This window comes from Lotus japonicus, chromosome 3 (genome assembly GCF_012489685.1).
Source record: "Lotus japonicus ecotype B-129 chromosome 3, LjGifu_v1.2".
Lineage (NCBI taxonomy): Eukaryota > Viridiplantae > Streptophyta > Magnoliopsida > Fabales > Fabaceae > Lotus > Lotus japonicus.
In genome coordinates, this window is record NC_080043.1 from 74,368,335 (window position 1) to 74,387,222 (window position 18,888).

General features: G+C 34.1%; 3 protein-coding genes and 1 pseudogene across 3 annotated transcripts; 2 read left to right on the top strand and 2 right to left on the bottom strand.

Moving 5' to 3' along the window:
* LOC130745847 (probable 2-oxoglutarate-dependent dioxygenase AOP1) lies at positions 1-1,499 on the top strand. Its single transcript, XM_057598253.1, has 3 exons — positions 1-608; positions 742-1,072; positions 1,153-1,499. Exons 1-3 carry the CDS (start codon positions 244-246, stop codon positions 1,405-1,407), a joined length of 951 nt encoding a protein of 316 aa, XP_057454236.1. The 5' UTR covers positions 1-243; the 3' UTR covers positions 1,408-1,499.
* A 507-nt stretch (positions 1,500-2,006) lies between these two features.
* LOC130745848 (probable 2-oxoglutarate-dependent dioxygenase AOP1) lies at positions 2,007-4,209 on the top strand (annotated as a pseudogene).
* A 4,853-nt stretch (positions 4,210-9,062) lies between these two features.
* LOC130744706 (uncharacterized) lies at positions 9,063-10,967 on the bottom strand. The gene is made up of 2 exons (XM_057596866.1): positions 10,382-10,967; positions 9,063-9,961 (listed from the first exon to the last, which is right to left on the bottom strand). The coding sequence occupies exons 1-2, from the start codon at positions 10,965-10,967 to the stop codon at positions 9,063-9,065; spliced, it is 1,485 nt and encodes a 494-aa protein (XP_057452849.1).
* A 6,666-nt stretch (positions 10,968-17,633) lies between these two features.
* On the bottom strand, positions 17,634-18,281 carry LOC130744707 (uncharacterized). Its single transcript, XM_057596867.1, has one exon. The coding sequence runs from the start codon at positions 18,279-18,281 to the stop codon at positions 17,634-17,636; it is 648 nt and encodes a 215-aa protein (XP_057452850.1).
* Between the last annotated feature and the right edge of the window lie 607 nt (positions 18,282-18,888).

Genomic DNA, 18,888 nt, shown 5'->3' on the forward strand with positions numbered 1-18,888 from the left:
GTTGTTTCTATTCAAATCAAAATTAAGTCATCAAATACAATGTATCTACGGATACTAATAATTTTCAGTAGTGCTGACGCTACTGCCAACTTGAATTATGTTGACGGCATCTCGAGGCCATTTAGATCAAACCTACTAACTAACTTAATCACCAAACCCAATCGTGATTCAATCCTAGCTTAAATAAGCATTAAAGGTCCTCCAATCTCGTAAGCAAATTAGAGAAGGAAGTTAAGTGAAGATATGAGCTCAGAAACCACTCTAGAGCTTCCTGTTATTGACTTCACTAACCTCAATAACTTGGCTAATTGGGAGGCAGTGAAATCCAAAGTTCACGAGGCACTAGTTGAATATGGTTGCTTTGAAGCAATTTTTGATAAAGTTCCTTCAGACATTCGCAAAGAAATATTTGGTGCACTTGAAAAGCTCTTCAATCTCCCTCTACAAACCAAGCAACTCAACGTGTCCAAGAAGCCTTATTTTGGTTATGCTGGGCAATTTCCAAATATGCCACTTTTTGAGAGCATGGGCATTGATGATGCAAATATCTATGAGAAAGTAGAAAGCTTGACCAAAATCTTTTGGCCTAATGGAAACCCAAGCTTTAGGTATGCATGTACTCATTATAATTTCAAATGCTTAGATTAGCTTTTTAGACTATGTTTTTCTTTAATTGAGTTTTTTGAGCTTATATATATTTGCTTTTCCTATCTATTTCTTTATTTTCTATGAATTTGGCAGCAAAACTATAAATTCATTCTCTGAGCATGTATCAGAGTTGGACCAGATTGTTAGAAAGATGGTTTTGGAGAGTTTGGGTGTTGAAAAGTATTTAGATGAGCACCTCAACACAACCAATTACTTCCTTAAGACTATGAAATACAAAGGCCCTGAAACTAGTGACACAAAGGTAGGCCTAGACACTCACACAGACACAGCCATTCTGACCATATTGTTCCAAAGTCAAGTGGATGGTTTGGAGGTTCTGACAAAAGATGGAAGAAAATGGATAAGCTACAAGCCTTCCTCAGAATCACAAAGTTTCATTGTTATGATGAATGATTGTTTCCATGTAAATCTTATTCACATTATCTCAATTAAACCTTATGTTAAAAATTTACGATTTATAATGTTATGATGTGAAATTTGAAGGCATGGTCAAATGGGAGGTTGCATTCGCCCTTTCACCGAGTGATGATGACCGGGAACGAGGCTAGATACTCTGCAACATTATTCTCTGTTCCGAAAGGAGGGTGTATTATAAAAGCACCTGAGGAGCTGGTGGATGAGGAACACCCTCTGCTCTATAAGCCTTTTGATCGTGAAGAGTTCCTCAAACATTCATTTAATAAAGAAAAAGGCAAGAGAGATGATCAATTTGCTTTGCGTAGTTACTGTGGTGTTTGAACTGTTATTGATAATGCACCATGATTGTGTTGTGCATTCAAATGTTCCCTAAGACAAATTACCATGGACTTAATAAAGAACATTTATAGTAAGATATTGTTACATAAAGACTATTTAACATTTATTTATTTATTTTTATAAATCAAATTTTCTACAATGAATCACAATATGATGGGTTTAATCGTTTTTATGATGTCCACCACAAACTACAAGTTTTTGTTACATAAAGACATCATTCAACACATGTAGTTATTGATACTTTTTGACAGCCGTAAATTCTAAAGTTTATTAGAAAAAGTAAACTCTACAATTTAAGGGTAAAAATAGAAGTGCTATATAGCACGACTACTATTCATCATAGTTTTCAAACAAGTTAATAGCGTTAACTTAGTGTCGGGTAAATGGTCGACGCTAATTCCTTGTGTCTATCTAGCTCCATAATGTAGGTCACAATAGTGACATTGGAGTTGACCTGGATTTGTTTTTTCCCTCATTAAGCAGAAGCTGATGGTTTGTTTTAGTGAAAATTAAATATGATTTTGTATAAAAGGTAATTACTCTCTCATTCTACTTTTTATTCAACAAAATGAGAGGATAAAGTATTTTTTATATTATTATTCATTTTTCTCATACTAAATCATTTAAATAGTCTACTCTTTTTCTAATCACTTTCTATCTATACTCATTTGCGCTATTCACCTTTTCCCCCTAAGCCTGACATGGAAAAGTTCACATCTCAATTCCACCCAATAGGAATAGATAAAGGGGATATGATTAACGATGTGATATAAAAGATATATAGAAAGAAGAAATCAACTAAAATAGTTGATAGACATTTCTTAGAGACTAGATTCAAAACCGCGAGTGGAAGTCCAACCCTCCCCGACCCCTAAAAAAAACAGGCCATAACACCTCAATAATGTTTGCTATACCAACTTGATCGGAAGAATCGTTTCATTATGTCACTACATCTCTAAGTCAAATGTTCTAATGTTCTAGACAAACATAATAGAGTGACAAATATTTTAATATTATCAATGTCGCAGTCATGACAATGTGAATCATTACTACAAAATAACATAATCAACAAAGCTAATGAAGCACGTTTGGGTTGAAATCTAGCTTAAATAAGCATTGTCGTCCAACCTTTGATCAAATTAGAGAAGGAAAAGTGAAGATATGGGCTCAGAAACCACTCTAAAGCTTCCTGTTATTGACTTCACTAATCTCAATAATTTGAGAGGCAGCAGTCCTAATTGGGAGGCAGTGAAATCCAAAGTTCACAAGGCACTAGTAGACTATGGTTGCTTTGAAGCAATTTTTGATAAAGTTCCTATAGATCTTCGCAAGGAAATATTTGGTGCACTAGAAGAGGTGTTTGATCTCCCTCTACAAACCAAGCAACTCAACGTGTCTAAGAAGCCCCCTTTCATGGTTACTTTGGACAGCATCCTATGATCCCACTTTTTGAGAGCATGGGCATTGATGATGCAAATGTCTCTGAAAAAGTAGAAAACATGACCAAAATCTTGTGGCTTGATGGAAACCCAAGTTTTAGGCAAGTACTCATTTTAATTTGAAAAGCTTAGCTTTTTAGACTATGTTTTCTTTAATTAAATTTATTGAGCCTATATTTGCTTTTTCCTATTTCTTAATTTTCTTTTCAATTTGGCAGCAAAACAATAAATTCATTCTCTGAGCATGTATCAGAGTTGGACCAGATTATTAGGAAGATGGTTTTGGAGAGCTTGGGTGTTGAACAGTACTTGGATGAACACCTCAACTTAACCAATTACCTCCTCCGTGTTATGAAATACACTGCCCCTCAAACTACTGACACAAAAAAATGCCTCACCAGTCACACAGACAAAAACATTGTGACCATATTGTACCAAAATCAAGTGGAGGGTTTGGAGGTGCTGACCAAAGATGGCGAATGGTTAAGCTATAAGCCTTCCCCAGAAAGTTTCTTTGTTGTGATTGGTGAAGCTCTCCATGTAAGTTCTATTTACCTTCTCTCCATAAAACAAATAAATAAACCATACCAACTACCTACCTTAGTTGGTTCTGGTGACACATGTCTAATTCTTCTTAAGTAAGATCTCTTGTTTGTATATTATAAATGGAAAACCCATTGCTGGGAGAGCTAACTCAACATGACATGAATGTTCGCAGTTTGAACAAAGATGTTTCTCGTGGAGATACATGTAGCATAAAAAAACATACCAACTGTCATGACTAGTATACTAACAATAAGTATTATTACCATTTGATATTATGATTGGATCATATTGAAAATTTATGATTTATGATGTTGTCTTGTGAAATTTGAAGGCATGGTCAAATGGGAGATTGCATTCACCCTTTCACCGAGTGATGATGACGGGGAACGAAGCTAGATACTCTACAGGGCTGTTCTTCATTCCCAAAGGAGGGTACATTATAAAAACCCCGGAGGAGCTGGTGGATGAGGAACACCCTCTTCTGTTTAAGGGTTTTGATTATGCTGAGTTTGTCAAGTATTATCAAACTGAAGAAGGCAAGAGAGATCAGTTTGCTCTGCGCACTTACTGTGGTGTTTGAACTTTGAACTGTCAGTCATTGACCGTGTTACGTAATTGTGTTGTGGATTCAAATGTTCCCTAGACAAATTACCATGAACTTAATTAAACTCCACCTATGTATTTGCAATCATTGAGTGTGTAGTGTGTACCATAGAAGTGTTGTATGCTTAAGCTTAATGTTCCCAAAAAATGTACCTTGGACTCAATAAAACTCTTAGCAATATGTATTTGCAGTGAATTTCTCCATTTTGATCACACATAGTTACATTATTTAAGTCACAAGCATTGATTCTTAGTTCCAGAGTATTCACAAAATAGCTTTTACGCACTCTGGTTATACTAACTTAACATTACAGGATCCGGTGATTCCTAGTACTCAACAAAGTAGTGTAGCAAGATATTCACAGAAAAAAACAGCAAAACAAGACACTTGCAAATCACATACACAATTTATCTCATTTTATTTGGTGTTCTATAATTATGTATGAGTTTCAATTTATTATGCTTTCTCATCACTGTTTCTTTACTTTGGAGACTAAATATTATACCCGTGCGTTGCACAAGTTTATATACAATATTTTTTAATATTATATGAAAATTACTACAGAGTAATTATATAAATAATAAATATTTAAATTTTCCTTCAATAAAAATATAATAGAAAAAATTATTCTGTTTAGACATCTAATTAGAGAGTATTAGAGTGTTTTTATGCATGAAATTGCTTAAAATTAGTCCGGAAATTTTAATAAAAAATTAGTCCTTGTATTAGGGTTCTATTTATGTAAATAAATGATATTACTGAAATTTAATAATTTTTTGGGTTAATGATCAAATTAGTCCCAAAGTTTATAAGCGAGTTTAATTTTACAATCACTGACAGTTTTTGACTGCCACTAAACGTCATTTATCCTCAAAGGGACTAAAATCACATTCCCTTACAAACTCAGGGACTAAACGCCATTTTATCTAGACTATTATTTAATTTAAATTATTAATATTTACTACATATAAATATATTTCTTAATTTTCCCTCAATTTATGATTGATGGTTAATATTCTAACTAATTTTGAAAACTACTTAATAAATTATTCTTTTGTATAAGGAACTGAAAAATTGACAATTAATAGTTAATAAAGTTAATAGCATAAAATATTCATCAATAATTTATTACTATCATTATTAAGACAAATCACAAGTAAATTTAAAATTATATTTTAAAATAACACGCAACCGCATTATAGTTAATTTAAACGACATACAAAATCATTTCATATTTTAAAAGTAAATTTCAAAATATATATTTACAAAAAGCATTCAACCGTTAACTAATTTCAATATCTAACATGTTTGTTTTTTTTAAAAGATATTAGTTTGTGCTATTTTTGTATCTTTTATTTTTTTTTTCAACCTTAGGTTGATAATTAATTGAAATGAAAATAAAAATAATAAATTAATTAATCTTGCTAATAATGTAGAACTCGAGTCAAATATTATATATATATATATATAACTTATGAACATGATATCTAACTTTAGTATTTGATTTTTTATTTATACGTAAAAAGTAGTAAAAAAATTTATTAGTTAATTTTTAAAATTCGTCAACTTATGATTAATAATTAAAATTAAGTCAAAAATATAATTAAAATTTTAGTTTTAATTTTAAAATATAAGAATTTAAAATTTTTTACAATTAGTTATAAATGTAAAATTTATTTTTACTATATATTTTTTAATGTAAAGGTAGTCAATTTAAATTATTATTATTATTGAAATTTAATTAATAATTGAAATTTAATCAACATAAAAAATTATTTTAAAAAATGGGAAATTGAAAAGTTTAACAATTATTAATTAATATAAAGAATAATAAAGTAGATGTAGCATTTTTTAGTTTTTTTATTTAATTATCTAATGTATTTAATACATAGGTAAAGTAATTAATACAAAAGTTCAAGTGTGTTTTACATATAAACTAGAAATAATACCTGTGCGTTGCACGGGTTTATTTACATTATTATTTTTATATAATATAAAAATTATTATAGTGTAATTAAATTTCTTTTGTATTAGTATTGAATTAATTTTAAAAACTTTGGTTTTAACCTATTCTATTGATTTGAGTTCTGTGTTTATAGGTTTATTATTGTGGTTTCAATTGCAGAGCGGCTGATTTATCATTTATATCTGGTTGTAAACATTGATACTCAATTAGGGGAAATATTGTCCCCAGGTTTTATTCTATTTTTCAATCATAACTAATCTTTAAAAACGAATTTAATAATTTGAAAATCCTTAAGTGAACTTGAAATATTTCAAATCAAGTAATATGGTTTTAATATAAGTTATAATAACATATTTTTTTATACACTTTTATCAACAATGAAATAATTTTAACTTAAAAATTATAACTTATTATAATTTTAGTATCGTAAAATATTATTTAGTAAATTTAAGTTTATTCAACTTTCGTTGTCATTATTTTTCTCTGTCATGCTTCCTCAAGTTATTTTTACTTCTATATAATATATCAACAATTTTTTTTTTTGAAACTGAAGAGATATTATTGATAAAGTGCTACAAAATGCACAGCATAGAACAAAGTACAAGAATGTGCCAAAAAAGAGAACAAAACTCACCCTATGGCTAAAAGAAACCTTGAGACTGAGCCTCATTAAAACCTTCTTAGGAAAATCCAGTGGGAAAAACCTAGAGAAGGAAAAAGAGTACTCATGTCTCAAATATGCCATATACCTAACACTACATTACAACCTCCCAAAAATGTAACTTGTACAAAGCCAAAAAGCTTGAAACCCACCCCATTCCACCAGCATCACGTTTTAGTGCCTGTGGAAGCTATAGTCCTCAAATAAAATCTTGGAAAAACAGCCTTTCATGCTCCTTTTGATCATCCCTTGAAGTCGCAACATACCTCCCAAGGATAACATTTCTTCTGTCTCTCATCAGAATCCACCTCCACCACAAATAAGGATCTTGGTAGGAACTGAAACAAATTCCATATGCATTGATTGTGCCCAGGATTCCTTTAAATATATCAACAATTTTAGTTAAAGAATTTTTTTTCAAATAATATATACATTCGATATAGTAATAATTATTTCTTATGGAGACATTTTTTTAATTTTCAACTATTTCTTCGACAATATTTACAATAAATATTTTTTATAAGTAAAAAATAGTAATAAATTTTATTTTTTTTTGTTTTGAATTTATCAACTTATGATTAATAAATAATATGATTTATAATTATTATCAACAATTAGTAAAGAATATAAACTACTTATGAACAATCTATTATTGTCATTAATGTAAAGGTAGTCAATTTCAATTATTATTATTTTTAAAAGTTCACCTCAATTTGTAATGAATAATTAAAATTTAAATAATTTAAATATTTCATTTTAAATAAGATAGATTGAAATTTTTTAAATTTTAATATTTACTTTTAAATATGTGAAATTGAAAAGTTTAACAATTAATAATTAATATAATGAATAATAAAGTGGATGTAGTTTTTATTTTAGTTTTCAATTTTTTATTTAATTTTTTTAATTCAAAAGAAACTTACTATTTTTTATTTGTTTAATGCTATTGTTTCAAGTGTGCTTTACATATGTATATAGAAGATAGATATTTTTTTTTGGAAAAACTAAATATATATATATATATATATATATATATATATAATTACTTTGGGAAATAAGAGCCCCAAGTACAATATGGATAGATATATATTGATAGAAAACTTTTTATTTTAAAAGTAATTTATCTAAATTATTTATTAATAAATATTATTTTGTTTTTTAATTTTGATTTTTTAAATTTGTCAAATGCAAAGCTCAAGTCAATTTTAAGTCTATGAATGTTGTTGTTTAATATAAGTTGTTGAATAGTTTTTTATAAAAAAAAATTTTCCGTTTTTAATTTATTTAATTTTTTTTAATGTATTTAATATAAAGGTATGTGAGCTTTTATGATTTAATACATTAATTGCATGCAAATACACAAGTGTGCTTTACATATATATATATAGATATATAGATTGATTAACTTTTCTTAAACCGTTATAGAGGATTTTGTGAAATTAAAGTGTCTCTAATTTTCAACCACTCAACAATTTCGATCACACAGGTTTCATTTTGTTCATCAAAGCATTTATAATCTTCAATTAATTAACCATGTCCAAAAGCAATACACTTGCATAAGACTGAGGGTTATCTCCGATTGCAAATAGATCTTCAATTTCAATCAGGATTCAGCAAATTTCTCAGTGACAAGCATTGGAATAAACAAACAAAGCAGTAAGAAATGCAATAGCGGCATAGGAAGATCAAATTCATCAGTTACCTTTGCGTTTGTTGCAGTAGGGGGCAAGCCTCGCACAGAACGACGTCGTCGGAAGAGCTTCCAGTGATGGCAACTCCTTCACGAGCTCTGGCAACGCGTAAGAACAAAGAAGGCGCACAGCACAGAGAAACCGCGCGACTGAATGCAGAGAGATAAATTTTATTTCCCCGCCCAGCGTCAAAGGGGAGTAAAGTGAATGTATGCTAGTTGTTAGTATTAATATAAATTATCTCTCCTCAGGGTTCGAACCTTGGAAACAACATCTATATTAGCCGTGTGTGTTTGGGAAATTGTGGTACTCATTTTTCTTTTTCCATCATGTTATCTCACCTAACACGAATCTAGCTTATTTATTAATAGATCAACACTATTAATCAAGGTATCCCATATTTGATAGTGGTGAAATCAATCTCCTACCTGTACCTTTAGGATCAAGTGATATGAGACTGACTACATGAGTATTTTTCATTCATATTTTTTTTATAAGCCATAGTAATATTAATTATAAAGGCACAAGGGGTGCCACCCATTACAAGGGAAAAACTAGCAAAAAGGAGAAAAAAACAGAGGAAGAAAGAAACAGTACAGGATCATAGCAAAAACAATACAAGGGATGCCCATGACTATGCCAGCAAATCACCGAGTAAAGGAGATTTGCATCCTACAAATAGATAAGGAAAAGTAAGGCAATGTCCAGATAAACAATTAGTAATATCCTTCTAATGCACCGCTTGGAGACATAGAATGGGTTGTGAGATCCATTCATATAGAGAACAATGGAATCCTGTTGCCCTCCCAGAAAGCCAATGCCATACACGGATTTGTGCCCTGTCAAAGAGTTCATCTTGTTGCAGCAGCTCTCCCCCATTAAAAATTATCCCGTTCCTATGCATCCACAATGACCAATTCATCGCAAACCAAATCATTCTGAAAGCTACATTTTGTTTCGATGATAATCCTGGCCAGATAAATTGCAGTAGGAGATCTCTGCAATTTCCCGGAGTCGCTAATAGACCTCCAAACCATCTATAACATCTAGTCCACAAACTGAGAGTAAAAGGACATCTCACAAATAGGTGGTTTGCTGTTTCAGTTTCCTGCATACAGAAAATACAATTCAAATCAGCATCTACAGGTAGGGCTCTTCGCTGTAGCAGTTTTGATTTGGTTGGCAATCTGTCCAATAACAATCTCCAGGCAAAAACACACACATTGGATGGGGCTCTAGACCCCCAAATCAGTTTGAAGATCGGATCCACATTCTCAGAGGGGAAACCTTTGATTAAATTGTAAGCTGAATGAACTGTGAAAGTACCAGTTGGTTCCAAGGTCCACAACCAAGAATCAGATATCCCATTATGCAATTGCACTTGCAATCCCCTAATAGTCCTTCTAAGTTCTTCCACCATCAGGTCTTCGCGCATGCTAAGAGTCCTTCTCCACTTAAAGTTCCAGTTTAAATGCCCATTAACCCACTGAACCATGTCCATCAAAGTGCAATTCTTCTGAATTGAGAGGTGAAAAAGTTTGCTAAAGCCAATTTTCAGAAGTCCATTCCCACACCATTCATCTTTCCAAAACCTCACCGTGTTCCCGCACCCAATCTTTCGTTGAAGACCTAAGTCAAACCAACAAACATTCAAGCTAGATTGATAACAAGCTTTGAATAAGTCACGCCACCAAGGAGAATCTTTATTCGTGCTATTCAAGCCCCCGATCACCTCTCTATTTCCATAGCAAGCCCAAATAACCTTGCTACAAAGATCATTGTCTCGCCTCAAGAATTTCCACCTCCATTTTCCCAAAAGTGCCAAGTTGAAAGTATCCCAATCCTTGACCCCCAAACCACCCTCATCTTTTGGTTTACAGATTGCATCCCACTTCACCCAAGTGATTTTTGAGGTTGAATCATTCCCTCCTCACATAAAATTTCTCATAATCTTCTTAGCTTCCCTCAAAATAGCTTTGGGGATTCGGAAGAATGAAAGAAAAAACAGTGGTATTGCGGTCAACACACTGTTTATTAAGCAGACACGACCTCCAAAAGAATGGGTCTTTTGTTTCCAGGAGGATAGCTTCTTTCTCAAGCGATCCAACACCGGTTGCCAAAGAGTCGCCCTTCTGGGATTTCCACCAATTGGAATGCCAAGATAGGTAAGAGGGAGGTTTCCAATTCTACAGTTCAGAATGGTTGCGAACATTCGCAGAACATCAACAGGTACATTGATTCCCATACAACAAGTCTTGAGAAAATTGACTTTTAAACCCGAGGTTAATTCAAAACAGCGAAGAATGGATTTCAAAGAGAGGATGTTCTGTAATGATGCATCCCCCATTAGGAGCGTGTCATCCGCGAATTGAAGAATTGCCACTTCTTCCTTTTCCTTCTCACCCACCTTCACGCCATTTAATTTGTTCAAAATCATTGCCCTCCTTACTAGGCCCGTTAATCCTTCCGCCACAATCAGGAAGAGGAAAGGTGCCAAAGGATCTCCTTGTCTAATTCCTCTTTTCATGAGAAATTCATCACCTGGGCTCCCATTCACCAATACCGATACCGAGGTCAAAGATAAACAACCATCGATCCACTTGATCCATCGATCACAGAAGTTCAAGCGGCGCATCATATATCTCAGAAAACCCTAATCCACAGTGTCATAAGCTTTCTCAAAATCGATTTTGAGGAGAAAGGATGGCTTCTTTCCTTTCTTTGCCGCATGTACAATTTCATTTGCCACTACTACCCCATCCAACATACTGCGTCCTCCAAGAAAAGCTGATTGTTTCTCATCAATGATCTTTGGAAGCACACTTTTCAAGCCTTGAGCTAAAAACTTGGCCACAATCTTGAACAAACACCCAATGAGTGAGATGGGTCTAAACTTATGAAGATCTTGTGGAGAGGTGACCTTTGGGATCAAAACAATGAAGGATGCATTGCTTCCTTTAGGCCAGGATCCGTTAATCCAGAAGTCTTCAACCGCCCTTTGAATATCCTCCTTAAGAATTTCCCAGAATTCCTTGGTAAATTTGAAGTTGAAGCCATTGGGTCCTGGGCTTTTGTTGCTATCACAATCCTACACAGCATCTCTAATTTCCTCTATGGTTATCTCAGCGCATAAAACACGATTATCTTCCTCTGAGATACTCTTGAACGTCACCCCATCAGGAAAAGGTCTCTGGAAATCAGATTGAGCTTGGAATTTGTCTTCAAAGAATTCTGTTACTCTCCTCTTAACCCTGGCCACGTCATCAACCCAAGTTCCATAATGAAATACAAATCTCAAACTGTTTGCTTAAAGGATAAAGTGCTGAACTACTACATAAATTTAATTTTCTTTATATTTTATTAATGATATTCATTAAAAGTTTTTAAATATAATTTGATGTTATCAAAATTTGTTTGAATATTTTATTTCTTATATAGCGCATTGCTCTGGTGGTCTTAAAATATAAGAGAGTTCAACACTCCTCAGTAATTTTTTAAAGGATGTAGTATCTTTAGAAAATTCATGCGAATTGCAGAAGACATTATTCACAGAAGTATTTATTGGGTATTAAGAATTCCCTAAATATTTTGCAGGAAAATGCGTGGACAATAGGCAAATAAAATTTCTAGTATACGCAAATCAACTTATGTTCTTCATAATCATCTTTACAAAATAATCTTTTTTTTAACGAAGTGAAAAATCATTATTTTTCAATGTTTAACAAATATACTGTCAAGTAACTACTTATCTCAAAAGCTTAAGCTGTTAGGTAAGAGTTATATGAATGATTTTATATTATATTCTAACACGCCCCGTCACGCAAGAGCCCTTTAGGCTTGAAACGTGGATAAATGCACAGGCACACCTACCATATGCTTAATTAAATTCCAATTTTTAATTAGAAAGTGAGGGAAGCAAGGTTCGAACTCTAGATCTCTCGGTCATAGAGGCTCTGATACCATATCAAGCAACCACTTATCCCAAAAACAGGGCTGTGTACAGACATTTTGGGGCCTTAGGAGAAAATGTTAAGTGAAAGATTTGTTATTTTTTAAATAAGATTAGATATATACTTTTTTATATAACAAAAAATATGATACTATTAGTTAGTTTAAAAAAAATGATATATTGTTCTAATATTCTTTTTTAGTTGCCTAATATTTAGGAAATACATAATTCTGATATTTTTTTATACTTTGGTTATTTAAAATTTATTAATAGTTAGTAACTAATTTTACTTTTTTTGGGGCTTAAGCTGTAGCTTATTTCTCTTAACACTATCCACGACCCTAACAGGGCCGGTCCCGACATTTTGGAGGCCCTGGGCAAATAATAAAAATGGACCCCTAATAATTTTAACGTTCGAAATTTCATCAGAACCAACCCGGTACATAAAAGTAACATACACAGTTACTAACCACTAGACCAGCTCAAGTCATTAACAACATCTTGAACATTAATTATTATAACTAAATTTTATTTTAGGGAAAAGTTTAATGAATTTTTTTTTGGGCCCTTCTTTTTGGAGGCCCTGGGTTGTGGGCCAGCTTGCACAGGCCCAGGGCCGGCCCTGGACCCTAACCAAAAGCTTAAGTTGTTGGGTAAGGGTCACATGAATGGTACAAAATACACTTTTATTATGACAAGCATTTACTCAAATAATACAAAATTTATAATAATTAATGTAGAGGGGAGTTTAGTTTAATTTATACATTTCTTGCATTTCAAAAGAAAAAGTTTCTGTCTCTTGCCATTATCACAGCTAAATGGTCTATTCCAAAGTTGTCCAAGCCTTGTGAATCGGAGATCATTATCAGTTGGCACTTGACAAGAAGAAAGGAGAAATTAAACTTATGCTCAATATGATAATATATCAAGGACGAAAAACTTGGGACCAAATCAGGGGTGGTTATATATGCGTGTTGTTAGAAATTTGGGTATGATAATCCTGGATAACTTTGAAGAATCGTGTTCGAACACTTTTCGAACAAAGTATTTCGACCCAATTCTTGCCTAGGTTCACGAAATCCTTGTTAGGATAATTCTTGAAGAACAATCTGCTTCAGGCAAATGAAAACAGATCAGGAATGTAGAGAGAAATATCGGTTTTTGTTTTCTGTATCTAAAACTGAGGCCAAATGACTCCTTATAAAGGAGTTTGTTTCAGAAACCGAAAAACGGTTAATAAAACAGAATTTCTTTTTGCCAGGGGCTCCGCCCCTTGGAACCCCGCCATCTAATCGCGGTCAATTATGCGTTGGCTCAACAAGCGTACACTCCGCACTACCCTAACTCGTTTCCGAGCTTAACGCATAATCGCATCGGCCTACAATAAATCACATTACTACTAAAATCCATTGATGATACTAAAATCACCAACAAATCCCCCCCATTTTAGTGTAATCCTTGATCTACTCAGTATATATATAATAATATATACAAGTGTATAACACACAGATATAACAATCAAACAAATGCATAAATGAAAATGTCTTGCGATTGAATTTTCATCTTAGTACAAATACACATTCCAAATACTCGAGAATCGGGGTGTCATAACGATTGAACCCGTCAACCCATTTGAATATCTGAAGATATTGTACACATATGTTTCTATAACACTCTACTATTCATACTTGACACTTTACAAGCCATGTGTCCTTATCCATTAATAAGCATATAGGAAGCCAAGTCCAAGCTTCTTGAAGCGGCAAAACTTCATGCTCACATAGGTGATCCTTTAATCTTGCACCTGCATTTGCAATTTTTCAAAGAACCATTAAGAAGATACACTTCAACCTAGCCATCACTTGCAGGTCTGAGCACATACCTTGGGAAGATAAATACAAATGCTCCAATCTCTAACTATGATCTTTCCACATTGAATTCTGCTTCTAACGTTGTATTAGAAGGGAATTGGGTATACCATAGCTAGTAGATTTAGATGGACTTTAATCTCATCCCAATTACCGACTTCTTCACTAAGTCTCTAGCTAACCCCTTCGTCAAGTGATCAGCTAAGTTTTGTTGCGACCGAACAAACTCAATGGATATCACCCCATTCATGATTAAATCCCTAATCATACTATGTTGAACACCCAAGTGTCTAGACTTTCCATTGTATATTTGACTATAAGCTTTAGCCAATGTAGCAGCACTATCACAACGGATAAAAATTGGTGATATCGGTTTAGGCCATATTGGAATCTCATATACCAAGTTTCTTAGCCATTCCGCTTCTTTACCGGCAGCAGCTAATGCTACAAACTCAGATTCCATTGTAGAACTAGTTATACATGTTTGCTTTATGGAAGCCCATGAGATGGCACCTCCCCCAAGCAAAAACACCCATCCACTTGTAGAGGATGAATCTTCAACATTATTTATCCAACTAGCATCCGAATAACCCTCTAACACCGAAGGAAATCCCACATATGACAATCCATAATTTATAGTACCCTTCAAGTACTTGAATACCCTAGTTATCGCATGCCAATGATGTCTACTAGGATTACTAGTAAATCTGCTCAACTTTCCAACCGCATAAGCAATATCCGGTCTAGTGCTAATCATAGCATACATCAAAGAGCCTATAGCTCTTGAATATTCGAGCTGATCCACAAGTTTACCTGTATTTGGCATAAGTTTTTCACTCGGATCCATGGGAGTACTAACCGGAGAACAACTTTCATGATTAAACTTCTTGAGTATTTTCTCAATGTAATGAGATTGTGTAATTACAATCCCCTTATTCTCCCGTTTAATCTTAATACCAAGAATAACGTCCGCTTCTCCCATATCCTTCATGGAGAACTTTGATGACAAAAAATTCTTCGTCTTATCAACTTGATTTTGGTCGGTGCCAAAGATCAACATGTCATCAACATATAGACAAATGATAACTCCTTTACCAGATGTATCAAATTTGCTATATACACATTTGTCAGCTTGGTTCAGAATGAAACCACTAGACAAAACAACCTCATCAAACTTTTGATGCCACTGCTTCGGAGCTTGATTCAGCCCATACAACGACTTAACTAGCTTACACACCTTATGCTCATTACCAGGCATTACAAATCCTTCAGGTTGCTTCATATACACTTCTTCTTCCAAATCACCATTCAGGAATGCAGTTTTGACATCCATTTGATGAATCACTAGATTGTGAATAGCCGCTAAAGCAATCAACAATCTAATAGTGGTGATACGAGCAACTGGAGCATAGGTATCAAAGTAATCAATTCCTTCCTTTTGTCTAAAGCCTTGGATAACCAATCTAGCTTTAAACTTATCAATTGTACCATCGACTTTCATCTTCCTTTTGAAGATCCATTTGCAACCCAATGGTTTGCAACCTGGTGGTAAATCAGATAATACCCAAGTATTATTTTCCATGATAGAACCAGTCTCTTCATCAATTGCTTATTTCCAAAAAGCAGAATCTCGAGATTTCACAGCTTCATCATACGTTCTTGGATCCTCTTCTATACTATAGCAATAATAGTATTGATTATCAATCTGATCCTTTGATCCTTCAACTAGATATAATTGAAAATCAGACCCATAAAATTTAGGTTTTCTAGCTCTTTTGCTTTTACGAGGTTCGAATGTCTCACTTGGTACATCATTTGAATGATCATCCTTTAGATATTCATCCGAATTTGGTATAGAGTGCTTTGGTCTAGGTATAGAAGAGAAACAATTCTCATCAAATATGCCATCTCTCGATTCTATAATCGTGTTAATAGAAATCGAGTCATTAGGTTCTATAACATAAAACCTAAAAGCCTTGGAATGCTCAGCATATCCAACAAAGATGCAAGCTACACCCTTTTCACCCAAAGTTTTCCTTTTAGGGTCCGGGAGTCTAACCACGGCCCTGCAACCCCAAACACGTAGAAATGTTAAATTGGGTCGTTTCTTATACCAAAGTTCATATGGGGTAGTCTTGTTCCTTTTATTAGGAACCCTATTTAACAAATAGCAAGCCGTTAACATGGCTTCTCCCCAAAACCCTTCACTCAAACCAGAGTAAGATAACATGGCATTCACCATTTCTTTAAGAACTCTATTTTTCCTTTCAGCCACACCATTTTGTTGAGGTGTATAAGGTGTCGTAGTCTCATGAATGATTCCTACGGATTGGAAAAATACAGGATCATAATATTCACCACCTCTATCCGTACGTAATGTTTTAATCAACTCATTCTGTTGCAATTCAACTTCAGTTTTATAAATTATGAATTTATCGAGGGCTTCGTCCTTAGCATGCAACAAATAAACATAGTAGAATTTGGATGCATCATCTATGAAAGTGACAAGATACTTTTTATGCCCTAATGATGGAGTAGCATGCAAATCACATAAATCACTATGTATCAATTCAAGTATGACAGATTTCCTTGTTATACTTTTAAAAGGCTGCCTAGTGATCTTTGTTAACATGCAAGTTTTACACTTTTTTACATTTCCATAAAAAACAGGAATTAAATCATCTTTAGACATTTCAAGCATTCTTTTATAATGAACATGTCCTAGACGAGCATGCCATAAAGATGATTTAATAACATTCGAATTGGACATAAATACAGAACCAGAATCATTAGAAACTCCATTCAAATTCATCATGAACATACCATTATTATAATATCCAAATCCTACAAACACACCAGACTTCGATAAAACATATTTATCGGATTCATACACTTGCTTGTATCCAAGCTTATTCAATACAGGACCAGAAATTAAGTTCTTACGTAGTTTAGGAACATATAAAACATTAAACAAAGTAATAATCTTTCCAGAACTGAATTCTAACACCACGCTTCCTTTGCCTTCAACAGGATCAAAATGATGATCTCCCATGTAGAGGACAGATCCATCTTCCACTGGAACAAAAGTCTTGAACCAGAAACGATCCTTGCAAACATGTGTTGTGGCGCCAGAATCAACCCACCACGCGATAGCATCATCCTGCACATAAAATGCTTCAGAAATTAGGGAAACCGAATGTTTAATAAAACTATTCAAATCACAAATTGATTTCTGACCTTGGTTTTGGGATTGGTCCTTAGACCCTTTTCCCGAACCACTTGCATTCGCGTTGTCGTGCTTTTTGCCTGAACGACAATCCCTCTTGAAGTGGCCTGTTTTTCCACACTTCCAACATTCTAGTTTCGGTTTCTTGTTAGAACCGAAACTGCCTTTGTTTTTCTTGAAAGCACGCTTCTTTCCTTTGTTTCTATTGTTATCGTTCTTACCACCCTCTTCGATCATATTAACCGAGGGTCCAGCAACTTATTTTCCTTTTCCCTTGTCACCCTCCTGCGCCCTTAGATATTCTTCTATGCGCAAGTGACTTCCAAGTTGAATCAAAGACAAGTCATCTTTTCCATGCTTCAAATTGTGTTTGAAATCCTTCCACGAAGGAGGCAACTTGTCTATGATACTTGAGACAGATATTGTTTCATCCATCTTCAATCCGTGTTGTGTGAACTGTCCAAGGATTCGAAGGAGTTCATTGAATTGTTCCATGACAGACCTTGATTCAACCATCTTGTAACTGTTGAAATCGGTTACAAGAAACTTTTTACTAGATGAGTCCTCTTCCATGTACTTGAATTCGAGACAATCCCACAATTCCTTTCCAGATTCCACGTTTTGATACACATCAAATAAGGGATCAGACATACCGTTAAGAATGTGCCCTCTGCATATGTAGTCGTCGTTCTCCCACTTTGATCTGCGCCTTATATTTTCAACCGTGTCATCCTCCAAAAGTTCTGGAATTGGTGTAGACAGGACATACACCACCTTCAACGCTGTCAACATGAAATGCATCTTCTTCTGCCAACGCCTGAAGTCTTGTCCTTGAAACTTGTCCAATTTTCCGAAATTAGTAGTCATCTCCTTGACGGTGCTTCCTCCAGTGCTTCCTCCAGCCATGATTATCAGAGTTACTTTGTTCGTTTGTTAGAAATTTGGGTATGATAATCCTGGATAACTTCGAAGAATCGTGTTCGAACACTTTCCGAACAAAGTATTTCGACCCAATTCTTGCCTGGGTTCACGAAATCCTTGTTGGGATAATTCTTGAAGAACAATGTGCTTCAGGCAAATGAAAACAGATCAGGAATGTAGAGAGAAATATCGGTTTTTGTTTTCTGTATCTAAAACTGAGGCCAAATGACTCCTTATAAAGGAGTTTGTTTCAGAAACCGAAAAACGGTTAATAAAACAGAATTTCTTTTCGCCAAGGGCTCCGCCCCTTGGAACCCCGCAATCTAATTGCGGTCAATTATGCGTTGGCTCAACAAGCGTGCACTCCGCACTACCCTAACTCGTTTCCGAGCTTAACGCATAATCGCATCGGCCTACAATAAATCACATTACTACTAAAATCCATTGATGATACTAAAATCACCAACACGTGTTGCATTACTCAACTAATTAATATATGTGGGAAACGAAGATGAATATATATATAAACTGTTTTGTGCGACGCAACGGAATGTTAGATTCTTTCCAGGATTACGGCTTTTGAGGGGTTGAG

Excerpts from the sequence above, each read along its gene's own strand:
- LOC130745847 (XM_057598253.1), top strand. The coding sequence starts at position 244 with ATGAGCTCAGAAACCACTCTAGAGCTTCCTGTTATTGACTTCACTAAC. Across the intron at positions 609-741 it reads AATGGAAACCCAAGCTTTAG|CAAAACTATAAATTCATTCT; the intron begins GTATGCATGTAC and ends TGAATTTGGCAG. Across the intron at positions 1,073-1,152 it reads TGATGAATGATTGTTTCCAT|GCATGGTCAAATGGGAGGTT; the intron begins GTAAATCTTATT and ends TGAAATTTGAAG.
- LOC130744706 (XM_057596866.1), bottom strand. The coding sequence starts at position 10,967 with ATGCGCCGCTTGAACTTCTGTGATCGATGGATCAAGTGGATCGATGGT. Across the intron at positions 9,962-10,381 it reads AAAGACCCATTCTTTTGGAG|GTCTTCAACGAAAGATTGGG; the intron begins GTCGTGTCTGCT and ends GGTTTGACTTAG.
- LOC130744707 (XM_057596867.1), bottom strand. The coding sequence starts at position 18,281 with ATGGCTGGAGGAAGCACTGGAGGAAGCACCGTCAAGGAGATGACTACT.